Raw genomic sequence first — 23,429 nt, 5'->3', positions numbered from 1 at the left:
ATCCCCAAAAATATATATATAAAAAAATGTTTCCCTCAGTTTAGGGCGATACGTATTCTTCTACCTATTTTTGGTAAAAAAAAAAAAAAAGCGCAATAAGCGTTTGTCGATTGGTTTGCGCAGAATTTATAGCGTTTACAAAATAGGGGATAGTTTTATTGCATTTTTATATATTTTTTTTTTTAACTACTAGTGGCGGCGATCAGCGTTTTTTTCGTGACTGCGACATTATGGCGGACATTTCGGACAATTTTGACACATTTTTGGGACCATTGTCATTTCACAGCCAAAAATGCATTAAAAATGCATTGTTTACTGTGAAAATGACAATTGCAGTTTGGGAGATAACCCCTTTCAGCGCCCCCTTGTGGTTATGTGTGACCTCATTTGTGTTTCTAACTGAAGGGGGTGTGGCTGTAGGTGTGACGTCATTGATTGTTTTCTCCTATAAAAGGGAACACACGATCAATGACGGCGCCACAGTGAAGAACGGGGAAGCCGTGTTTACACACAGCGTTTTTGCACAAAAAAAAGGGACAATTTTGAAAAAAAAAAAAAAAAACACTTTTTTTGTACCTTTTGCTCTAATAAATATCCCAATTTTCTTTAAAAAAGCAATTTTTTTCTCAGTTTAGGCTGATATGTATTCTTCTGCATATTTTTGGTAATAAAAAAATCGCAATAAGCGCATATTGATTGGTTTGCGCAAAAGTTATAGGGCCAAATCCTCAGCCAGGCGGCATAACTTAACTTTCAGCAGTTAAGTTACACTGACTTAAAGTTTTTACCTAAGTGCCTGATCCACAAAGCACTTACGTAAAAATTTCAAGCCGTGTAACTTAAGTGCCGCCGTCGTAAGGCGTTCCTCCTCTCCGGGGGGCGTTTACAATTTAAATGAGGCGCGCTCCCGCGCCGGCCGTACTGCGCATGCGTGTGACGTCATTTTCCCGACGTGCAGCGCGCGAACGTAATTGACGCCGGGCGGCTTTGTGGATTGCGACGGGACACTAAAGTTGCGACGGGTGAAAAAAAAGACGCGCCGGGAAAACAAATAATTAAAAAAAAAAATGACAGCGTCGTTCGGCATGCATTCCTGAGAGGGAGAACTCCATGCCAATTTAAAAAAAAAAAAAACGGCATGGGTTCCCCCCCAGGAGCATACCAGGCCCTTAGGTCTGGTATGGGTTGTAAGGAGACCCCCCCACGCCGAAAAATCGACGTAGGGGGTCCCCCTACAATCCATACCAGACCCGTATCCAAAGCACGCTACCCGGCCGGTCAGGAATGGGAGTGGGGACGAGCAAGCGCCCCCCCCCCCCTCCTGAGCCGTGCCAGGCCGCATGCCCTCAACATGGGGGGGTTGGGTGCTCTGGGGCAGGGGGCCGCACTGCGGGCCCCCCCACCCCAGAGCACCCTGTCCCCATGTTGATGAGGACAGGACCTCTTCCCGACAACCCTTGCCGTTGGTTGTAGGGGTATGCGGGCGGGGGCTTATCGGAATCTGGGAGTCCCCTTTAATAAGGGGGTCCCCAGATACCGGCCCCCCACCCTAAGTGAATGGATATGGGGTACATCGTACCCCTATCCATTCACCTGTAGGCAAAAAGTAAAAGTTATTAAACACACAACACAAGGGTTTTTAAAATAATTTATTATTCTGCTCCGGATGCCGTGCACCCACCACGTGGGTACCTGCCGGAGCATGATGGGACGGTGATGCCTATATAAATGGGATGCAAGGCGCGCTTCCATCATTACAGCGACAACAGGCGACGAGGCAACATCGGAAGAGGGGAGAAGAACAGAAGACCCTGACGTCACAGAAGACCGCGCCGGCTGCCTGTTACTAATTGAGCTAACACACAAACATAGCAGGCAGCCAGCGCTGAAGAAGAAGGCACCGGACAGCTGCAGAAGAACCGGGGTTCGCCGAGTCAACAGCGGAAGAGGGGAGAAGATGGAAGAAGCCCCCCGGAGTCCGGAGAAGCCCCCCCCCGGAGAGCGGAAGAAGAAGCCCCCCCTGGTAATTGAGCTAATAACGAAGACAGGGGGGGCATCCGGAGCAGAATAATAAATTATTTTAAAAACCCTTGTGTTGTGTGTTTAATAACTTTTACTTTTTGCCTACAGGTGAATGGATAGGGGTACGATGTACCCCATATCCATTCACTTAGGGTGGGGGGCCGGTATCTGGGGACCCCCTTATTAAAGGGGACTCCCAGATTCCGATAAGCCCCCGCCCGCATACCCCGACAACCAACGGCAAGGGTTGTCGGGAAGAGGTCCTGTCCTCATCAACATGGGGACAGGGTGCTCTGGGGTGGGGGGGCCCGCAGTGCGCCCCCCTGCCCCAGAGCACCCAACCCCCCCATGTTGAGGGCATGCGGCCTGGCACGGCTCAGGAGGGGGGGGGCGCTCGCTCGTCCCCACTCCCTTCCTGACCGGCCGGGTAGCGTGCTTTGGATACGGGTCTGGTATGGATTGTAGGGGGACCCCCTACGTCGATTTTTCGGCGGAGGGGGGGTCTCCTTACAACCCATAACAGACCTACGGGCCTGGTATGCTCCTGGGGGGGAACCCATGCCGGTTTGGATTTTACAAATTGCCGTGGAGTTCTCCCTCGGGAATGCATACCAAATGCCGTCGCTTGAATGGGCCTTTACAAGGTGTGACTAACTTTACACTTTGTAAAAGCAGCCCTAGTTTTACACCAGGCAAACTAACACTTACGGCGAAAAAACTAGGCACAAAAGCTTTGAGGATCGTCCTAAGTGCTAATTTGCATACTAGAAGAGGCATTTCGACTCGAAATGCCCCCAGTGGCGGATGCGGTACTGCATCCTAAGATCCGGCAGTGTAAGTCCCTTACAGATGTCGGATCTTCTGCCTAACTTAGGAAAACTGCTTCTGAGGATCAGTTCCAAAGTTAGAACCAGAGATACGACGGCTTAAGCCGGAGTATCTCTTTTGTGGATATGGCCCATAGTGTCTGCAAAATAGAGAATAGATTTATAGCATTTTTTTTTTTTTTTTTACTAGTGATGGCGGCAATCTGCGATTTTTATCGGGATTGCAACATTATGGCGGACATAGCGGACACATTTTTTGGGACTATTGGCATTTATACAGCAACCAGAGCTATAAAAAATGCACTGATTACTGTAAAAATGTCACTGTCAGGGAAGGGGTTAACACTAGGGGGCGATCAAGGGGTTAATTGTGTTCCCTCGTGTGTTTCTAACTGTAGGGGTATGGGACTGACCTAGAGGAAATGACAGATCATGGTTCCTACCTATTAGGAACTCACGATCTATCTTTACTCACAGAACAGGGATGTGTATCAGCTATGAATAAGCACTAAGGCATAGTGCGAAATGTCAGATTTTCTTTTGTTATGCTGTTTTTTGCTGTGGCATGCGTTGTGATTTTTAATTAAAGGAGGATTTTTTTTGGAGTGCGGCTATCCCAGCTTCTTTTCTCTCATCCCAACCTGCATTTTGATTGCACTGCCTGCACCCTAGACTCGGATCATAGGAAATAGATCACCTGGTTCTCTTTGAGCGGTTACCCACTTTCTCAATAGGGATGTGTATGTTTGCACACACGTCCCTGTTCTGCCTCTCGTGCCCCCCGGAGGTCATCGCGACCGCGGTCACGAGCATCGGCACCCCTTGCTTAAAGAGACAGACGTACAGCTACGATGGCTCGTGGGAACTTGCCGACCTGCCGCAGTATAATGACGTTGGCTGGTCGGCAAGTGGTTAAAAACGCGTTTAGGCACGTCAAGTGTTTAGGTGTTTATTCATTTCATTGGACAAAGTTTATTCTGGCCACTGAAATGAAAGATCAAGCAATTAAAACGTGCCGAAAGTAAATCCACATTAAACGTTTTTCCAGCCCAAATGCTCCGCCCCTGAAAGCCATTTTGGTGCATTCAGATTTTTGCCCCTAAATGCCCACGTCTCCAAATACTTGTAAACACCCCACTGTAGAGCAGTGATGGCAAACCTTGGCACTCCAGATGTTTTGGAACTACATTTCTCATGATGCTCAACTACACTGCAGAGTGCATGAGCATCCTGGAAAATGTAGTTCCAAAACATCTGGGATGCCAAGGTTCACCATTACTGACATAAAGGGACCAAAAAAAAGTAAAATGCCTGTAAATGGGCGTTTGAAAGCTGCATTGTGCATGAGACCTACCACAACAGGTTATGATGACGTGGGAGAATAAAAACCAAAAAGCCCCCCACTAAACCAGTTTGAAGCACAGAAAAGCCTTAACAGTTTTTTTTTTTACGTACTTGCCGTTTCATTGAGGGATACAGGAATTCAGATACAGCTGGGTTATACTGCTACCTACAGAGGTTTGGACACTGGCACCAGAAAAGTTGTAAGTTAGCACCTTAGTTTTGTGGAAAAGCAGTACCAAGGGCAAGATCAAAAACATAGAATTATAGAACCTTTGTCTGTCAATGAACTCCAAGAAAATACATTTTCTCATCCAGTGAAGGGCAAAGGAATAAGCTGAGACATTCAAAAGCGGTCCAACTGAGTGATTGGCCATTAACAGGCTCACAAAAAGAAACAGCTGGTCTCAACTCAGAACCAGCTAAAGGACCCATGCCCAAATTTGACCAGATGAGCCAAAACCCACTACAAGCCAAGTGAAGCTGCCAACAACCAAAGGGAGGACACAGAGTATTAACCCGATACTCTAGACCAGGGATATGCAATTAGCAGAACTACAAGTCCCATGATGTAAGACTGACAGCCACAAGAATGACACCCAGAGGCAGAGGCATGATGGGACTTGTAGTTTTGCAACAGCTGGAGGTCCACTAATTGCAGTTCCCTGCTCTAGACCCGATGACAGAGGGGAACGACTCCACCCCGAAGAAACAACAAGCCTAAACCAGTGAAAGACTGGAAAACCAAAAACCCACTACAATAGGTGGAACAAGAAAAGTACCTGATATAAAATGAACATGACCTCCTCCATGAGGAGCAGGAGGTTGCCTAGCCAAACAATCAATCTTGCCAGCGAGATATATAGGAGGCTTTCAATCATCACAGAATAGCCCATAGTGATGGTGAAGTACCCCTGAGATTGGTAGAGAACTGAAAGATACAATCCCACATAGTTCACCCGACTGAAAGGGGCAGGGTGCGCTGGAAGCACCCCCACAAGGTTAGGGGAGGGATGAAGTTATACCACTAGTGAAAAGGAGCCACCAGAAGAGAATGAGGATAAAAAATAAAAAAACACCCAGGAAGTGTCTGGAGCATGACAGAAGAGATCTCCAGAACCTGCCCAACCGAGCACAAACGGTAAGTCTGAGAATCTCCTGACCCCTAATCACCTGGCTTCTCAGCCTCCTTGTGGTGATAAGTAAAAAAAAAAAAAACATTATTAAAAAATAGTTGAAAAGGCTCCCTCCACACCCACAAACACAAGAAAAAATGTCTCCGACAGCGTAAGGGCCAATAGACAAGTTACAGGTAGCTTTTAGCTCACCTCACCACAAACTGTCTGTTGTACTTTCTCAGGGCTCCCCAATACTTGTTCTGCCAAAGCCCTACTACATAGAAGTCAATGTTAACATATATTGCACTTGTGATGGCCCACAGGGCTGTAATGTTGGGTACACACAAAAGTTTATTTTTGTTCAACCCAGCGGACTGAACGAAAAAAAAAACAAAAAAACATACAGATCGCCATACTAACCCAGCTGATGTTGGTGCAGCGATTTTTCTGCTGAGCTATAGTGTTCTGACAGGGGGACAACTCAACATTGTGGACCGCTGAGGCAGCGGGATGATGTCATTGAGGCAGGAAAGTGAACAGCGCGTTTTAGAGCATGCTGATTAAGGGTGTAAGCGCTCCTTTCCCAAGCTTGAGAAAGGAGCACACATGGCCCCTAATTGGCACTGCACATGCTCAGAAACGCGTTGTGCACTTTCCAGCCCCGGTGACATCCTGCTGCTGCAGAGGTCCACACTACACTCTACCTGCACTTCCTCCTTCGCTGCCTTGCTGTTCCTACCTTTGGATTTGCCAGCTTCCTCTTCCTACACAGTGGCTGTTTCAGCAACAGCTTGACATGCATTGACATGCAATTTGTATTGTATCATAAATGTTTTAATATACTACACTTCAAGGCGCTTTTCCTGTTTTTTTTTTGTCTGTGCTATAAACCAGTAGCCCCACCTATTATTCTAAAGTGTGGATTACGCCTCTTATTTCTGTCATTTGTAAATGAGCAAGACATGCAGATATTGTGTTTTGGGAAGGTTCAAAATGATCTATTGTAAAGCTTTGCAGATCAGAGAAGTCCAGTCAAATTTTTGATGCCACAGAGGCACTGATAAATTGCTTTTAGCGCAACAGCTTCCTAAATATTATTTTGGTGAAAATATATTTTCTCAAACATCTCTTCATTAACCACTTAAAGGGGAGTTCCAGCTTTTTTAGGTTTATTAAAAGTCAGCAGCTACAAAAAGTGTAGCTGCTGACTTTTAATAAACAAGACACTTACCTGCTCCTCGGTCCAGCGATGCGGCCGCCCGGAGCTCCTCTCCGCCGGCGCCTCCATTCACTCTGTGGGCACCCGGCCGTGACAGCTTTCTGCTTTACGGCCGGGGACACGCACTGCGCATGCTCGAGCGGCGCTGCGCTCCCTGAGTAGACAGGCGATCTCCTGGGACCTGTCACGTGTCCCAGGAGATCGCCTAGAGGGAGGGGCCGCCTAAGGCGAGAGGAGAAGTCGCCAAGGCGGTCCCTGGGCGGAAGAAGGAAGTGGGACAGGAAGTCCCACTCCTACCGAAACCCCCACTTCCCCCCAAAAAAAATTACATGCCAAATGTGGCATGTAAGGGGGTGAGGCGTGCTTGAAGCGGAAGTTCCACTTTGGGTGGAACTCCGCTTTAAGGACCGAGCCTCTTTCTGACATCTGGTGTTTATAAGATGAAAATTATTATTTTTTTGCTAGAAAATTACCGTATTTATCGGCGTATATCGCGCACTATTTTCCCCTTAAAATAAAATAAATTCCCGCGCTCAGTTTGAAATCCTGCGCCGACATATACAGAGTGCAGTACACTCGGCTTACATTCGGCCAGGCTCGGCTTCGCTCGTGCTCACGCATAAACGTCACAGAGCATGAGCGCGAGCGACGCCGAGCCTTGCCGAATGTACCCGAGTGTACTGCACTCGGTATATGTCGGCGGAGGCGTTCGAACTGAGCGCGGGAACTCGACTTAAGGCGCGCGCTGGAGAAGCCGGGAGGACATCATCGAGGCCGCAGACGGACGCCGGACCAGACGATGGACGCTGGGAAGACACCAAAACTGTAAGTAATGAAATCATATAAAAAAAATTTTTTACAGGAATTTCGGGGGCAACTTTAGGGGTGCGCGGTATACCGCGATAAATACGGTACTTAGAACCCCCAAACATTATATATAGTTTTTTTTTCCCAACACCCTAGAGAATAAAATGGTGGTCGTTGCAATACTTTTTGTCACACCGTATTTGCGCAGTGATCTTACAAATGCACTTTTTGGGGGAAAAAATTCATGCACACTTACATTGCCCAAGCTTGCATGTTTTTAAATAGGGAGGCGAGGAATGGGAGAACAGAAGACACAATCTTCAATCTCTATTGGCTTTTCTCAACAAAAAAAAAAATCGGCAACTTGACTAATGATGGACTTTCTCTTAGAAGAAACTTTTTGGGAGGTCTGCGACAGTCTGCTGCCACTACAGACATAAGGAGTATAGTGCTAACATTTTGACTATAGATAAGAGGAGATAGATACAGTTATATCTGGTTGATATTTGTTGAATTCATTGCTACCTGAAAAGGCTGCTCTTATTTGAAGAAATGGTGTGAATTCTGCCCCTTCTTAAAACGAATCCAAGTAGCCGCTGCAAACTTAGATCTACAGTATTTTATTTCCTGTACAAGTCTGCTTTATTGCAAACACATGTTCAAGTGTTAGGCAAAAGCAATGGGGAACATTTGTGGAAGGAAGACATGTGAAAGTGATTATTAGGATTTCCGTTTGCAAGTACAAAATAATTGTATTTGCAACTCAAATGGACATTTTACTGCGTGTGGGCAAAATATGATCACTCTGCCAAATATGATCTGAACAGACTGGTTGGAATTTACGATAAATGGACTTAACGGAATAAAAAGATCTTTTTATTTATCTGAAGATCATGGACACAACCACAGTTGTACACCTCATGTGTAATACTTAAACTGCTGCTATTTTTTGCATTGCTAAAAAATAGAGCGATGGATCTTTCCACAGAACTGCGGTGGCCTGAGGTTATTCAAGTTAGTTCACGTAAAAAAAAAATGCTAATATTAATGCTAATAATATTCACAGAGTCTTTAACAGGATTATAACACAGGATGTTAGCTGTGTGCTGGAACACATAATGCTTAGTATAAATACAATGTAACAATTTGTGTTGCGCTTTTGCATTTAGTTACCAACTAATGTAATTTGTTACTTGTATATGTGAATAGGGGCAACAGTATTTACTTATTACCTATGCAGACTGCCCCTTTTCTTGATGCAAGTCTATGGTTGTGACAACTCACTAAACTACTAGCCCCTTTTACCCCCTTCCTGCCCAGGCCAATTTCCATGCCATGGTCATGCAATGCTGTACCCAACGAGATTTATAGAATTGTTTTCTAGGGTTGTCCCGATACCACTTTTTTAAAGACCGAGTACAAGTACCGATACTTTATTCAAGTACTCGCCGATACCGAATACTGATACTTTTTTCTTATCTCATGTGACAGCAGCACATGTGTCAGTTTTTTTCTATCTTTAACAATTTGTTTTTTACATTTTTTTTTTTAAATAATGCTTTCTTTTTTTTAAGGGGGGGGGGGGGGGTGGACCGTGTCAGTGTTTATTTTTATGATATCAGGGGTCTTAACAGACCTCTGACATCTCCCCTTTGAGACAGGGAAAGGGACTAGGGACACAGATTCCCCTGTCCCTTTCTCAGCAGCATCAGCTGCACTGAAAATGAAAGGAGAGAAGACAGCGTCTTCTCTTCATTCATAAACTGAAACATTGTAAACACAGGTTACAATGTTTCAGTTATGTGAATGGACAGAGTCAGTGATCACTGACTGTCCATTTGGAGCAGTAAGGAGCCGGATTTACAGACTCCTACCCCGCTCTCCATCCTGACAATTCCAGGGGGTGGAGGAGGAGCAAGGAAGGGGAGAGAAACACGGCGGGATACACGGCAGGATACACGGAGGGAGAGAAAAACACGGGGGGACACGGAGAGAGAGAGAGAAACACGGCGGGGGACATGGAGGGAGGGAGACAGACTGCAGCAAAACGGAGGGGGGCTGGAGGACACGAGACAGTCAGCGGTGATTGTGGGTGGGGGAGTTACAAGCACTGATCACCGCTGATTTTAAAGCAGCTGAAAGCCGCGCGGGGGGAGGGGTGTAGAGAGAAGCAGAGAAATTACTTTTAAATCTATATAGCGGTGATCGGTGCTTGTAACTTCCCCACGCATTGATCACCGCGGACAGTACAAGTATCGGGTGAAGCATTTGCCCGAGTACAAGTACTCGGGCAAATGCTTGGTATCGATACCGATACTAGTATCGGTACAACCCTAGTTTTCACACAAAAAACGTTTTGGTGGTATTTAAATCACCATTGAGTTTTATATTTTTTTGCTAAATAAACAAATAAAGACCGAAAAATTTGAAAAAAAAAACTTTTGCATAGTTTGTTATAAAAGTTTGCAAACAGGTAGTTTTTCTCCTTCACTGATGTGGGCACTAATAGGTGGCACTCATAGGTGACACTGGTGGGCACTGATTGGCAGCACTAGTGTGCGCTGCTGAAACTGCAATGATAATCAGGATACAGAATCAATGCCCTGATTATCAATGTACATGTCCCTTTAAGCCCAGGTTCACACTGGGCTGCGGGAATGAAGCCGTGTGAGTTCTGCTGAACTCTGACGATTTCACTCCTGCTTATCAGTCCCGATTTTGGCTGCGATTACAGAGACATCTGTGCAGGCTTCTTCACAGATGTCAATGTAAATCGTGGGCCGAAATTGCAAAAAGTAGTACAGAAACTACTTTTTGAAATCGGTGCGGCTACGCACCGATAAGGATGGTGACATTGCCAGCCATTTGACATGCGATTTGACATGTCCATTGGGTGTGAATGAGATGTCATTTCAGCCATACAAACTGTATAGCTGAATTCTCACCGCACAGACATCATGCACGTGATGTGCACAGGAAAGCTAATCCACATGTGATGTCTACAATCGCATCACTGTGAACCCAGCCTTAGAGAAGCCAGTTATCGGCTCCCTTCTCCTCATGCTGTCGGCATGAGAAAAGGAGTGCTGATAACCAGCTTCTATTTATATTCGTGACCAGCTGTGATTGGACACAGCTGATCACGTGGTAAAGAGCTGGTGATCGGTTCTTTACCTCAGTCTGATCAGCAGTGTCCTCCAGACACTTATCACACAGCGCACAGTGGGCACGATCACAGGTTGTCATATAATGGCCTCCCTGAGCTCTAGCCATCACTCAGCTATAGCGCAGTCTCAAAGATGATCAGAAGAAATGGGCAGCACCTGAGTTAAATATATGAGTGTCACAGCAAAGGGTCTGAATACTTAGAACCATGTGATATTTCAGTTTTTCTTGTTTAACCACTTCCTGCCGGCCTGACGACTTTCTACAGCCGCAGTGAGGATCCTAATTGCCGGGAGGCCGTCTATATACGGCCTCCAGCCACTGGGGGGCGCTCCCGGCATCACAGATGCCGATGCGCGTGCCTGGCGGCCGCGATGTCCGCCAGGCACCCGCGATCGGCGGTTACACAGACAAGGACGTGGATCTGTGTGTTTGTAAACACACAGATCCACGTCCTGTCAGGGAGAGAGGAGACCGATGCTGTGTCCCTTGTACATAGGGACACAGATCAGTCACCTCCCCCTACAGTTAGAACACTCACTAGGCTACACATTTAACCCCTTCCTCGCCCCCTAGTGTTAACCCCTTCCCTGACAGTCACATTTATACAGTAATTAGTGCTTATTTATAGCACCGATCGCTGTATAAATGTGAATGGTGTCAAAAGTGTCCGCCATAATGTCGCAGTCCCAATAAAAATCGCAGGTCGCCGCCATTACTAGTAAAAAACAATTCTGTCTCCTATTTTGCAGGCGCTATAACTTTTGCGCAAACCAGTCGCTTATTGCGATTTTTTTTTTTACCAAAAATATGTAGACGAATACGTATCGGCCTAAACTATTTGGGAGCCACGTCGCACGACGGCGCAATTGTCAGTTAAAGCGATGCAGTGCCGGAAGCTGAAATTTCGCCTGGGCAGGAGGGGGGTATATGTGCCCAGTAAGCAAGTGGTTAATACGTTTGCAAAAATGTCAACAATTCTGTGTTTTTCTGTCAATATGGGGGTGCTGTGTGTACATTAACCACTTCCATACCGGGCCTATTTTGGCACTTCTCCCCTACATGCATTAATCATAATTTTTTTGTTCGAAAATTACTCAAACCCCCAAACACTATATATGTTTTTTTAGCAGACACCCTAGGGAATAAAATGCCGGCCATTGCAACTTTTTATCTAGCACAGTATTTGCGCAATAATTTTTCAAACGCTTTTTTTTGGGGAAAAAAACGGTTTTGTGAAATAAAAAACAGTAAAGTTAGCAAATTTTTTTTGTATAATGTGAAAGATGAAGTTACGCCGAGTAAACAGATACCTAACATGTCACGCTTTAAAATTGCACACACTCATGGAATGGCGCCAAACGTCAGTACTTAAAAATCTCCATAGGCGTCGCTTATTTTTTTTTTTACATGTTACAAATGTAGAGTTACAGAGGAGGTCTAGTGCTAGAATTGTTGCTGGCGCTCTAACGCACGTGGCGATACCTCACATGTGTGGTTTGAACGGCATTTACATATGTGGGCGGGACTTACGTTTGTGTTCGCTTCTAAACGCGAGCTACCGGGGATAGGGGTGTTTAAAAAAAAAAAAAAAAAAAAAAAAATATTTTTTTATTTTTACTCAATTTCTTTTATTTTTACACTTTTTTTTTTATCACTTTTATTCCTATTACAAGGAATGTAAACATCCCTTGTAATAGGAATGGTTTGTGACAGGTACTCTTTATGGAGAGATGCGGGGTCAATAAGACCCCACATCTCTCCTCCAGGCTGGAAAGCATTAGATTGTGAAAAAAAATTCAGCCACGATTGCGGCTGTGTTTACATTCCAGGACCCGGGCGTGACGTCATAACATCGCGCCCGGGCCTCCGACGATCATAGAGATGACTGGTGACCATCTGGTCCCCAGTCTACTCTATGGTTTCCATCGGACGCCGGCGGATCGTTTCTCCGGGTCTCCGATGGCAAAGGAGAGCTCGAGAAGCACTGAGTGGCGTCGGGGCGTCCCCTCCTGCCGCCTATAAGAACGATCAAGCGGCGGAACCGCCGCTATGATCGTTCTTATGTTGCAGGGATTCGTCGGCTGAAGAGATGGATATCTGAATGATGCCTGTGGCTGCAGGCATCATTCAGATATCCCCACTGAAAGTCCAGGACGTCATATGACGTCCTTGGGCTGGAAGTGGTTAATGAGATGGAAAAAAAATTATTTTAGCAAATGGCTGCAATATAACAAAGAGTAAAAAATTTACGGGGGTCTAAATACTTTCCGTACCCTTTGTGTGTGTGTGATATATATATATATATATATATATATATATACATATACACACACACACACACATTTTTTATTAAAAAATAAGTATTTATCACAATGCAGAAGGTTTTCACTTATGTGTTTGAGCTAACAACTGTGGGCCAGATTCACGTAGCCCAGGCGCAACGTAACTTAAACGATTTAAGTTACCCGCCGCAAATTTCCCAAGTTAGTGCCCAATCCACAAAGCACTTACCTGGAAATTTGCGGCGGTGTATCCTAAATCCGTCCGGCACAAGGCGGGCCCAATCGAATGGGGCGAGTCCCATTTAAATTAGGCGCGCTCCCGCGCCGGACGTACTGCGCATGCTCCGTCGGGTAAATTACCCGACGTGCATTGCGCTAAATGTCGCACCGACGTCATTTGCTTAGACGTTAACGTAAATGACGTCCAGCGCCATTCACGGACGTCTTACGCAAACGACTTTGATGTTTAAATTTCGACACGGGAACGACGGCCATACTTAACATGGCTTAAGACAACTAGGGCTCAGCCCTAGTTTTACGCGGCGTAACTCGACGGAAACGACGTAGAGTTAGATCGACGGGCCGTTCGGACATCGCCGTAAGTATTCATTTGCATATTCTACGCCGGCCGCAATGGCCTCGCCACCTAGCGGCCAGCCTAGAATTGCATCCTAAGATCCGACAGTGTAAGTCCATTACACCTGTCGGATCTTAGGGCTATCTATGCGTAACTGGTTCTATGAATCAGCCGCATAGTTAGAAACAGAGATACGCCGTCGTATCTCGTTTGTGAATCTGGCCCTGTGTCTCTGCTGCACTGAAATCCGAAGCAGCTCTGTCCAATTCTTACCTAATGGCAAAATAGAATCCCTTCCTCTCTCCATAATACAAGTAGAAGGTGTTCTGTAGTCCTGCAGAGGAGAACTGGGCAAGGCAAGGCTGTGTGTTGCCAGCTCAAACAGGAAGTATGGAGATCACTGGTTTGCTGCCAAATCAACTGTATTTTCTATTGCACTTTCAGCGTTCTTAAAGTGATAAAATATAGTAAATGCGCCTGAATTGCAGATATATAGAATTTTTTTTTTTACATTTTGCCTAAACATACATTTTAAAATTAATTTCTTAAAAAATACAAAAAAAAGTGCTCACAATTAACACACCAGCCAATCCCTCTGAAGTAATAAAAAGTGAGACGTTTTTACAGGCAGTGCAGAGTAATTAATGTTTGATTTTCCCTCTGAAATAATACCTGGTGTGGATGGTCTATCCAACATATTTAAATGATGATAAATGAATGCCTTGCTGTCATGCACAGTATCCATATCTATTTCTTCCTCTTCCAGTATATTCGGGAACTGTAAAAAAAAGGAAATCAATATACATCACAACTTCCCTGGTAAATAACTAATGACATAACAGTTATTGGGTGGGTGCTACTGGGTTGAGGCATAAAATGTAATTTCATAAAGAACCAAGACTTGAATTTAGTGATTTAATATTTTTAGTGTGTATATTCGAAACGCGTGACATTGAGGATTCTAAAAGTTGATAGTTGATAGGCGATATCAAAATGGCTTTTGCTTAAGCTGCCTAAAAACTAGTAGATGTACAAACATTCCTACAAAAATTTCCAGAACATTTGATGACTTGACAAAGTTTCGTTTACTTTTAATATTTGATTTTGGAACAAATGGAATTTCCCACACAAAAAACACATTCACTGTTAGAAATTAGCTTGAAAAAGAACTTCCATCCTGCTCCTTCGAATTTTCTCATCACTGCAGTTGAAAATGAACATCAATTTAACCCCATAATTGTTCTTGAAATAATTTTTTTAACCACTTAAGACCCGGACCTTTAGGCAGCTAAAGGACCTGGCCAGTTTTTGCGATTCGGAACTGCGTCGCTTTAACTGACAATTGCGCGACGTGGCTCCCAAACAAAATTGGCGTCCTCTTTTTCCCACAAATAGAGCTTTCTTTTGGTGGTATTTGATCACCTCTGCGGTTTTTATTTTTTGCTCTATAAACAAACAGAGCGACCATTTTGAAAAAATGCAATATTTTTTACTTTTTTCTATAATAAATATCCCCCAAAAATACATAAAAAAATATATTTTTTTCCTCAGTTTAGGCCGATAGGTATTCTTCTACCTATTTTTGGTAAAAAAAAAAAATCGCAATAAGCGTTTATCGATTGGTTTGCGCAAACTTTATAGCGTTTACAAAATAGGGGATAGTTTTATTGCATTTTTATTATATATTTTTTTTTTTACTACTAATGGCCAGCGATCAGCGTTTTTTTTCGTGACTGCGACATTATGGCGGACACTTCGGACAATTTTGACACATTTTTGGGACCATTGTCATTTTCACAGCAAAAAATGCAATAAAAATACATTGTTTACTGTGAAAATGACAATTGCAGTTTGGGAGTTAACCACAAGGGGGCGCTGAATGGGTTAAGTGTGACCTCATTTGAGTTTCTAACTGTAGGGGGGTGTGGCGTCATTGATTGCGTTTCCCTATAAAGGGGAACACACGATCAATGACGGCGCCACAGTGAAGAACGAGGAAGCTGTGTTTACACAAGGCTCTCCCCGTTCTTCAGCTCCGGGGAGCGATCACGGGGACTCCAGCTGCGATCGGGTCAGCGGGTCCCGCGGTCACGGGGCTACGAACCGGGTCGCGGGCGCGCGCCCCGTTCCCCACGGCTGGGCACTTAAAGAGGATGTACCTGTACGTGCTTGTGCCCAGCCGTGCCATTCTGCCAACGTATATGTGCAGGAGGCGGTCCTTAAGTGGTTAAAAAAAATTCTTCTACTACAATTTTTTATCTTTTTTTTTTTTTTTTAAATAAAAAAAATAAAAATAAAAATCTGAAAACTAAAGACCGTGCATGATCAGAAATAACAAACAACAAATAAAAGCCTTTGTTAAAGGAGGATTTTCATACATTATTTCCTTCCTCAGTTCGGACTTGCTGCGAGTCCTGGTTCACATTGATGCAAAGCTATTGCCTACAATAGCACCGTTCGTATCGGTGCGACGCTGACTTTGCGGCACTGCACCGATTCCCAAAAAATAGTTTCTGTACTACTTTTGGTGATTTTAGCTGCAATTTCAATAGACATATGTGGAGGAAACCGCACAGATGTCTCTCAAATCGTCGGACTGACATGCGGGAATGAAATCATGCGAGTTCAGCTGAACTTGCACGATTTTAACCCCGCAGCAGTGTGAACCCAGGCTGAAACAAGGAAAATCCAGGATCATACACCCGATTTTCTCATAGTGTGTACCAGCCTTTAGAGTAGGGATCTTCAAACTATGGCCCTCCAGCTGTTGCAGAACTACCAGCCAAATTGTAGTTCCTGAACAACTGGTGGGCCATCGTTTGGAAACCCCTGCTTTAGAGACTGAAACTGTGGCAAAGAAACTGAAACACCTGTGGCATATAAATTAATAAAAAAGAGATAATCTTATAATAAACTAACGCTTAGGCCGGGTTCACACTTGTCCGACAAACGCTCCGACATTGGGAGCTCATGTCGCATGACGTGTGAAAATCAATGTTTCCCTATGGGAGCCGTCTTAACTGGTCCGACTCAAGTCCGTCCGACTTTGAACATGCTCCCTGCACTACTTTGGTCAGACTTCAGCCCATTGAATATTATTGAAGTCGGATCAAAGTAGGATCCTTGTCCTTACCATCTGACTTTTGACATCCGACATGTGATTAGAGCAGCAGTAAAAGGAATTTATCTCACACTGGGATTGTTTTGATTGGTCAAAGAACAAGTCAGACTATCACAAAGTCGGATCAAAGTAGTATCCTGTTCATTCAAATCGGATGGATATAGAACCAATGTCGCAGAGCAAAGTAGGATGAAAGTCGCATGACCATCGTGTAGTATCAGTGTGAACCCAGCCTTAAAGGGGAACTGCAGCTTGGCCATCTGTCAGCACATACATATTATATGTATATATCATATACACATACACACAAAGGGCAAGATTCTCGTACAGCGGCGTATCTTTGCGGCGGCGTAACGTATCCGATTTACGTTACGCCTCCGCAAATTAGACGGGCAAGTGCTGTATTCTCAAAGCACTTGCTCCGTAAGTTGCGGCGGCGTAGCGTAAATCGGCCGGCGTAAGCCCACCTAATTCAAATTGTGAAGAGGTGGGCATGTGTTATGTAAAATAACCATGACCCGACGTGATTGATGTTTTTCACTTACGGCGCATGCGCCGTCCGTGGAATATCCCAGTGTGCTTTGCGTCAAAGTATGCCTCAAGGACGTATTGGTTTCGACGTGTACGTAAATGATGTCCAGCCCCATTCACGGACGACTTACGCAAACTACGTAAAAATTTCGAATTTCGTTGCGGGAACGACGGCCATACTTAACATTGGTACGCCGCATATAAGCCTAACGGGAAACGGGAAAAGCCTAACGTAAACGGCATATCTGTACTGCGTCGGCCGGGCGTATGTTCGTGAATTCGCGTATTTAGCTGATTTACATATTTCTAAGCGTAAATCAGCGTACACGCCCCTAACAGCCAGCGTAAATATGCAGTTATGATCCGATAGCGCAACACACTTACGCTGGTCAGATGTAATAGAAATCTATGCGTAACTGATTCTAAGAATCAGGCGCATAGATACGACGGCTCGGATTCGGACTTACGGCGTACATGGCGCTACGCTGTCGTAAGTCCTTTGAGAATCTGGGCCACAGTATTTTTTAAATATTATATACTTTACCTATCTTTTTTTTCCCAGCAGTGGGCAAGATCAACATGCCAAAAAAGCCAGCACTATGTAATATGCGATGACACTCTGCACAGCACTCTTCTATGAGCTATAGCCAGCATGATAATACGCCCTCAGGGAGTGTGTCTATGATCACCTCCTGCTCACAGTAAGTGGATTAAATGATGCTGGGCATCATTCACCCCAAAAGATAAATGGAAATAACCGTCAGAGAGGACTTTTTGGCAGGAGACATTACATTTCACTCCTCAACACATCTCGTGGCATAATAGGCTCTTCCAACAGCAGTTTTTTGCATGCAACTCAATGCCTTTTGTTCCAAATGTAAACTAGCTGTTAAGGAGGTGCATTTTGTTTCTAAAATGTGTTGAGAAAAAAAAAGGTTTAAGGAGCCATGTGCCTCCATGGACGAAAAGAGAAAAAAGGTTTAAGGCTGGGTTAACACTGTTTGCAGAGCGGCTAACAGCAGGGGGTCCGATGCGTCCCGGTTCTCCTTTTCGGCGGCGAATCAGTTCCCAATTTTTGCCTGAATTTGGAAATGAAACGGAGTCAAAGACACACAGGACCCTTCTGCTGTGTGCACCGCAGCCGTCCCAGGGATGTGTGAACCGGCTTCGAGATTCGGTCACTCTCCCCTGTCATGTAAATTGGATGCATCAGTGTGAAACCAGCCTAAGAAAAAAAAAAAAAAAATCACACGTCTTAGTACCTTTTCTGGAGTGAAGGAATTTTGTGCTATAATCCAACTGAAAAGCCTCAACACTAGGAGAAGCTGCCAAATATAGCAGAGATGGTGAGCAGGATTGCTGCCAGTGCCTGGGCATGTTTCTCAACTCAGACCCTAGTCTGTATAACACCTGCAATTATCTTTACTCTTTCAGGCCTTTTTTTCTGTTCTAAGAGATTTTTCCTTCATTACCTGTCAAAGGTGGAAGAAGTCACCATAAGGGGACGTGATAGGAATGTTCCGAACCTGGACACCGACAACACTGAAAATCTCACATAGATTCTAACCCTTATCTACTTATCAAATAGAGAACGTTACTTCAACTAGAATGCCCATAAATGTCCACAATCCTTGTCCATCATGCTGCATTTCCTTATCTTGAATCGTTACCTCCGGTTTCATTCTAAGTTTTATGTTTCTACTATTGTCATCTTTGTCTAGTACCTGTCCAGGTTCCAATACAGATTCAAGTAGAACCTCCGCTTTCCTTTTCATACCCTGCTGATGGACAATCATACTGGGAAGGTCTTCTTTAACATCTTCCTCCTATGAAAACAAAGCAAGTGAAGAATATACTTTATAATCACAGCACCCAAACTACTGTATATCAAACTTGTGCAGACTTCAGCTATACCCACTTTCCAGATTTACCCCCCTTCATGACCAGGCCATTTTTTGCGATTTGGCACTGCATTACTTTAACTGAGAATTTGTGCGGTAATGCGGCGCTGTACCCAAAAATAGAGCTTTCTTATGGTGGTACTAGCTGAATACCCGGCGTTGCCCGGTCTTCCTATCTTAACCTTTTGGGGAGGAAAATCATAGCAATATAAATATACCCATCTTTTATATAAGGGTGTAGGTAAGGGTTAATTTAACTGTCATATATTTGTATTTGGCATATAAGTAATATGTGTACCAGGTATTATTGAAATATCTCCAGGCGTACAGAAGTTATGTGGGAACATACATTTCCCATTGATTTGCATGGGACTTTAAACAAAAACCCCGACCCTCACAAATGGGGGTAGTTAAGGGATAAATGAACTATCCTATAGTTTAAGTGGACATATAAGTAACATGTGACCAAGTGTTATCGAAATATCTACAGCCGTTTGGAAGTTATGAAGTAACATGTATTTCCCATAGAGTTGAATGGGACTTTAAAGAAAAACCCCGACCATGGCAAATGGGGGTGGGTAAGGGTTAAACCAGCTATCCTATGTTTGTTGCTGACATATAAGTAACATGTGTGCCAAGTTTCATGTTAATATCTTTAGCCGTTTGGACGTGATGCTGGAACATACATACATACATACACACACACGTTGAGTTTTATATATATATTTGATCACCGCTGCAGATTTTATTTTTTGCACTATAAACAAAAAAAGACCAGACAATTTTGAAAAAACAAAACAAAAAAAAACAACTATTTTTTACTTTCTACTATAAAAAAATAAAAAATGTTTTTCAACAATTTAGGCCAATATGTATTCTGCTACATATTTAGGTAAAAAAAAATTACAATAAGTGTATATTAATTGGTTTCCGGAAAAGATAAAGCATCTACAAAACTATAGGATATTTTAATTTAATTTTCTTTTACTAGTAATGGCAGCGATCAGTGACTTATAGTGGGACTGCGATATTGTGGCAGACAGTCTGGACACTCACACTTTTGGGGGACCAGTGACACTAATACAGTTATCAGTGCTAAAAATATGCACTGTTACTGTAATGACACTGGCTGGGAAAGGGGTTAACGATGAGGGGCGATCAAAGGGATAACACTGTGCCTAACCAGTGTTTTCTATCAGTGTGGGAGGTGCTTTATTAGGAAAAGGCATTGATCAATGTTCCTGCTTAGCAGGAACACAGGATCAATGTCTTCCCTACTTACAGAATGGCGATCTGCCTTGTTCACTGTTCGCTGTTCCGCTTGTGTACCGAACGATCAGCGGGTGCCAGTGAACATTGGGTCCACGGGATCCGCTGATCAGTTCCTGCTGTGTAGAATCACAGCAGGAGCGAGTTGCCAGTGGCCTTATTAAGCATCTGTGGGGCATCCTTAAACAGAAGGTGAAGGAGCGCAAGGTCTCTAACATCCACTGGTTCTGTAATGTCGTCATGGAGTGGAAGAGGACTCCAGTGACAACCTGTGAAGCTCTGGTGAACTCCATGCCCAAGAGGGTTAAAGCGATGGGGTTCACCCTAAAAAATTGTTTTTCTTTATCTACCATCCCATCCAGCATACTAGCGTCAGCTATAGTATGTTTTTTTTTTTGCCGCAGTATTTACCGCGGCAAAAATCATCCGGTTTAATCGTCCAGTTTAGTTTCAGACTCCAGCGGGGAAATAGACGTTCCTATGAAGAGGGGAACATAATTGACGTCAGGCTATGGCGCATCACGCCTTCCGAAAATAGCCGAAATAGGACTCGGATATATACGGCGCCTGCGCAGTCAGCTCCTAGTCTGTGCGCAGGCGCCGTACAGCGCCGTCAAGAGCCGAGTCCTACTCCGGCTATTTTCGGAACGCGTGAGATGCCATAGCCGGACGTCAATCATGTTCCCCTCTTCATAGGAACGCCTATTCCCCGCGGGAGTCTGAAAGGAAACCGATGGATTAAACGGTAAATGCAGCGAAAAAAAACATACTATAGCTGACGCTAGTATGCTGTATGGGATGGTTCATAGATGTTTTTTTTAGGGTGAACCTCCGCTTTAAGGCAGTGCTGGAAAATATTGGTGGCCACACAAAATATTGACACTTTGGACATTTTCACTTAAGGGTGTACTCACTTTTGTTGTGAGCAGTTTAGACATTAATGGCTGTGTGTTGAGTTATTTTGAGGGGACAGCAAATTTACACTGTTATACAAGCTGTACACTCACTACTTTACAGTGTAGCAAAGTGTCATTTCTTCAGTGTTGTCACATGAAAAGATATAATGAAATATTTACAAAAATGTGAGGGGTGTACTCACTTTTGTGAGAGTATATATATATATATATATATATATATATATATATATATATATATATATATATATATATATATATATATATATATATATATATATATATATATATATATATATATGTGTATGAACACATGTATGAACTGGTAAGCCTATCGTCATGAACATCACATGGATTCTATGCGATAATGTGCAACCATTCAAACCACTGTGTCCCATCAGGATAAAAAAAAAATGAGCCTCGAGTTCCTTTTCATTTGCCATTTCAAATGAGCTAAGCAGTATAGTTCTGATATAATAGTCTGTGGTTTTTAAATGAAAAATAAGCACTAGGGGCCTGTCACACTATGGCATTGTGCAATGATGCCATTTATTTTAAAAGGAACCAAACACATCTCTAGAACAGAGTTGACTTACCACAATGCTGAAAAACAAATACAGCAGGACCTAATATTTGTGCAATAAAATGCATCCTTTCATTTTTCATGTAAAAACTCTTCCATAACATGGGCTTTCTGAATTAGACCACCTTTTATTACTTACAGATATTGAGTCGGATTATCGACGAAACGCGCTGAGATTTCCAGCAATATAATTTTATGAAACAATTGTACATCACAAGGTTTATTTACTCCATCATACTTATGAACTATGAATATTTGTTTCCCTGTTATGGCAATCATGTTTCAGATCTGGTTTATATGTATGCAATGTATTACACTCAATTCCTCAGGGTGTTTATATATGCTTTTAGCATTTACTCGTCATATACAATGTTGCGCAATTTGACACTTATGCAAATAAATCCTTACATTGTGTTTTAGGAAGGAATAGCGCCTCATCGTAGATATCAGTGAGAGGAATAGTGTCCCATCGCAGATATCATTGGAGGAAATAGTGGACAATTGTTGGTGTCAGTGGCAATAGTGCCCCATCTTCTATATCAGTGGGAGGAATAGTGCCTCATTGTAGATATCAGTGGGAGGAATAGTGCCCCATCGTAGATATCAGTGGGAGGAAACAGTGGACAATTGTTGGTGAGTGGCAATAGTGCCCCATCTTCGATATCAGTGAGAGGAATAGTGCCTCATCGTAGATATCAGTGGGAGGAATAGTGCCTCATCGTAAATATCAGTGGGAGGAATAGTGCCTCATCGTAGATATCAGTTAGAGGAATAGTGCCTCATCGTAGAAATCTGTGGGAGGAACAGTGTCCCATCACAGATATCATTGGAGGAAATAGTGGACAATTGTTGGTGTCAGTGGCAATAGTGCCTCATCGTAGATATCAGTGGGAGGAATAGTGCCCCATCGTAGATATCAGTGGGAGGAAACAGTGGACAATTGTTGGTGACAGTGGCAATAGTGCCCTATCTTGGATATGAGTGAGAGGAATAGTGCCTCATCGTAGATATCAGTGGGAGGAATAGTGCCTCTTCAGAGATATCAGTGGGAAGAATAGTGCCCCATCGTAGATATCAGTGGGGGGAATAGTGCCTCATCATAGATATCAGTGGGAAGAATAGTGCCCCATTGTAGATATCAGTAGGAGGAATAGTGCCTCATCGAAGATATCAGTGAGAGGAATAGTGCCTCATCGTAGATATCAGTGAGAGGAATAGTGTCCCTTTGTAGACATCATTGGAGGAAACAGTGGACAATTGTTGGTGACAGTAGCAATAGTGCCCCATTGTAGATATCAGTGAGAGGAATAGTGCCTCATCGTAGATATCAGTGAGAGGAATAGTGCCTCATCGTATATATCAGTGAGAGGAATAGTGCCTCATCGTAGATATCAGTGAGAGGAATAGTGCCTCGTTGTAGATATCATTGGAGGAAACAGTGGACAATTATTGGTGACAGTAGCAATAGTGCCTCATCGTAGATATCAGTGGGGGGAATAGTGCCCCATCGTAGATATCAGTGGGGGGAATAGTGCCTCATCGTAGATATCAGTGAGAGGAATAGTGCCTCATTGTAGATATCAGTGAGAGGAATAGTGCCCCATCGTAGATATCAGTGAGAGGAATAGTGCCTCATCGTAGATATCATTGGAGGAAACAGTAGACAATTGTTGGTGACAGTAGCAAATAGCAATAGTGCCCCATCGTAGATATCAGTGAGAGGAATAGTGTCCCATCGTAGATATCATT

The 23,429-nt window shown here is 43.8% G+C and overlaps 1 protein-coding gene across 2 annotated transcripts in view; it reads right to left on the bottom strand.

The window, feature by feature from the left end:
* The window catches only part of TAF2 (TATA-box binding protein associated factor 2), a 181,065-nt gene that overhangs the window by 5,178 nt on the left and 152,458 nt on the right, over nucleotides 1-23,429 (bottom strand). For both annotated transcript variants that reach the window (XM_040354891.1, XM_040354892.1), the window contains 2 exons: nucleotides 18,738-18,839; nucleotides 14,034-14,139 (listed from right to left, as the gene is read on the bottom strand). In XM_040354891.1, coding sequence (XP_040210825.1) covers nucleotides 14,034-14,139; nucleotides 18,738-18,839 — 208 coding nt within the window. The remainder of the gene's footprint in view (nucleotides 1-14,033; nucleotides 14,140-18,737; nucleotides 18,840-23,429) is intronic.

This window comes from Rana temporaria, chromosome 5 (assembly GCF_905171775.1).
Source record: "Rana temporaria chromosome 5, aRanTem1.1, whole genome shotgun sequence".
NCBI classification, from domain to species: domain Eukaryota; kingdom Metazoa; phylum Chordata; class Amphibia; order Anura; family Ranidae; genus Rana; species Rana temporaria.
The sequence above is the reverse complement of the archived record's forward strand: the minus strand, read 5'-3'. Positions and strand labels throughout refer to the sequence as shown.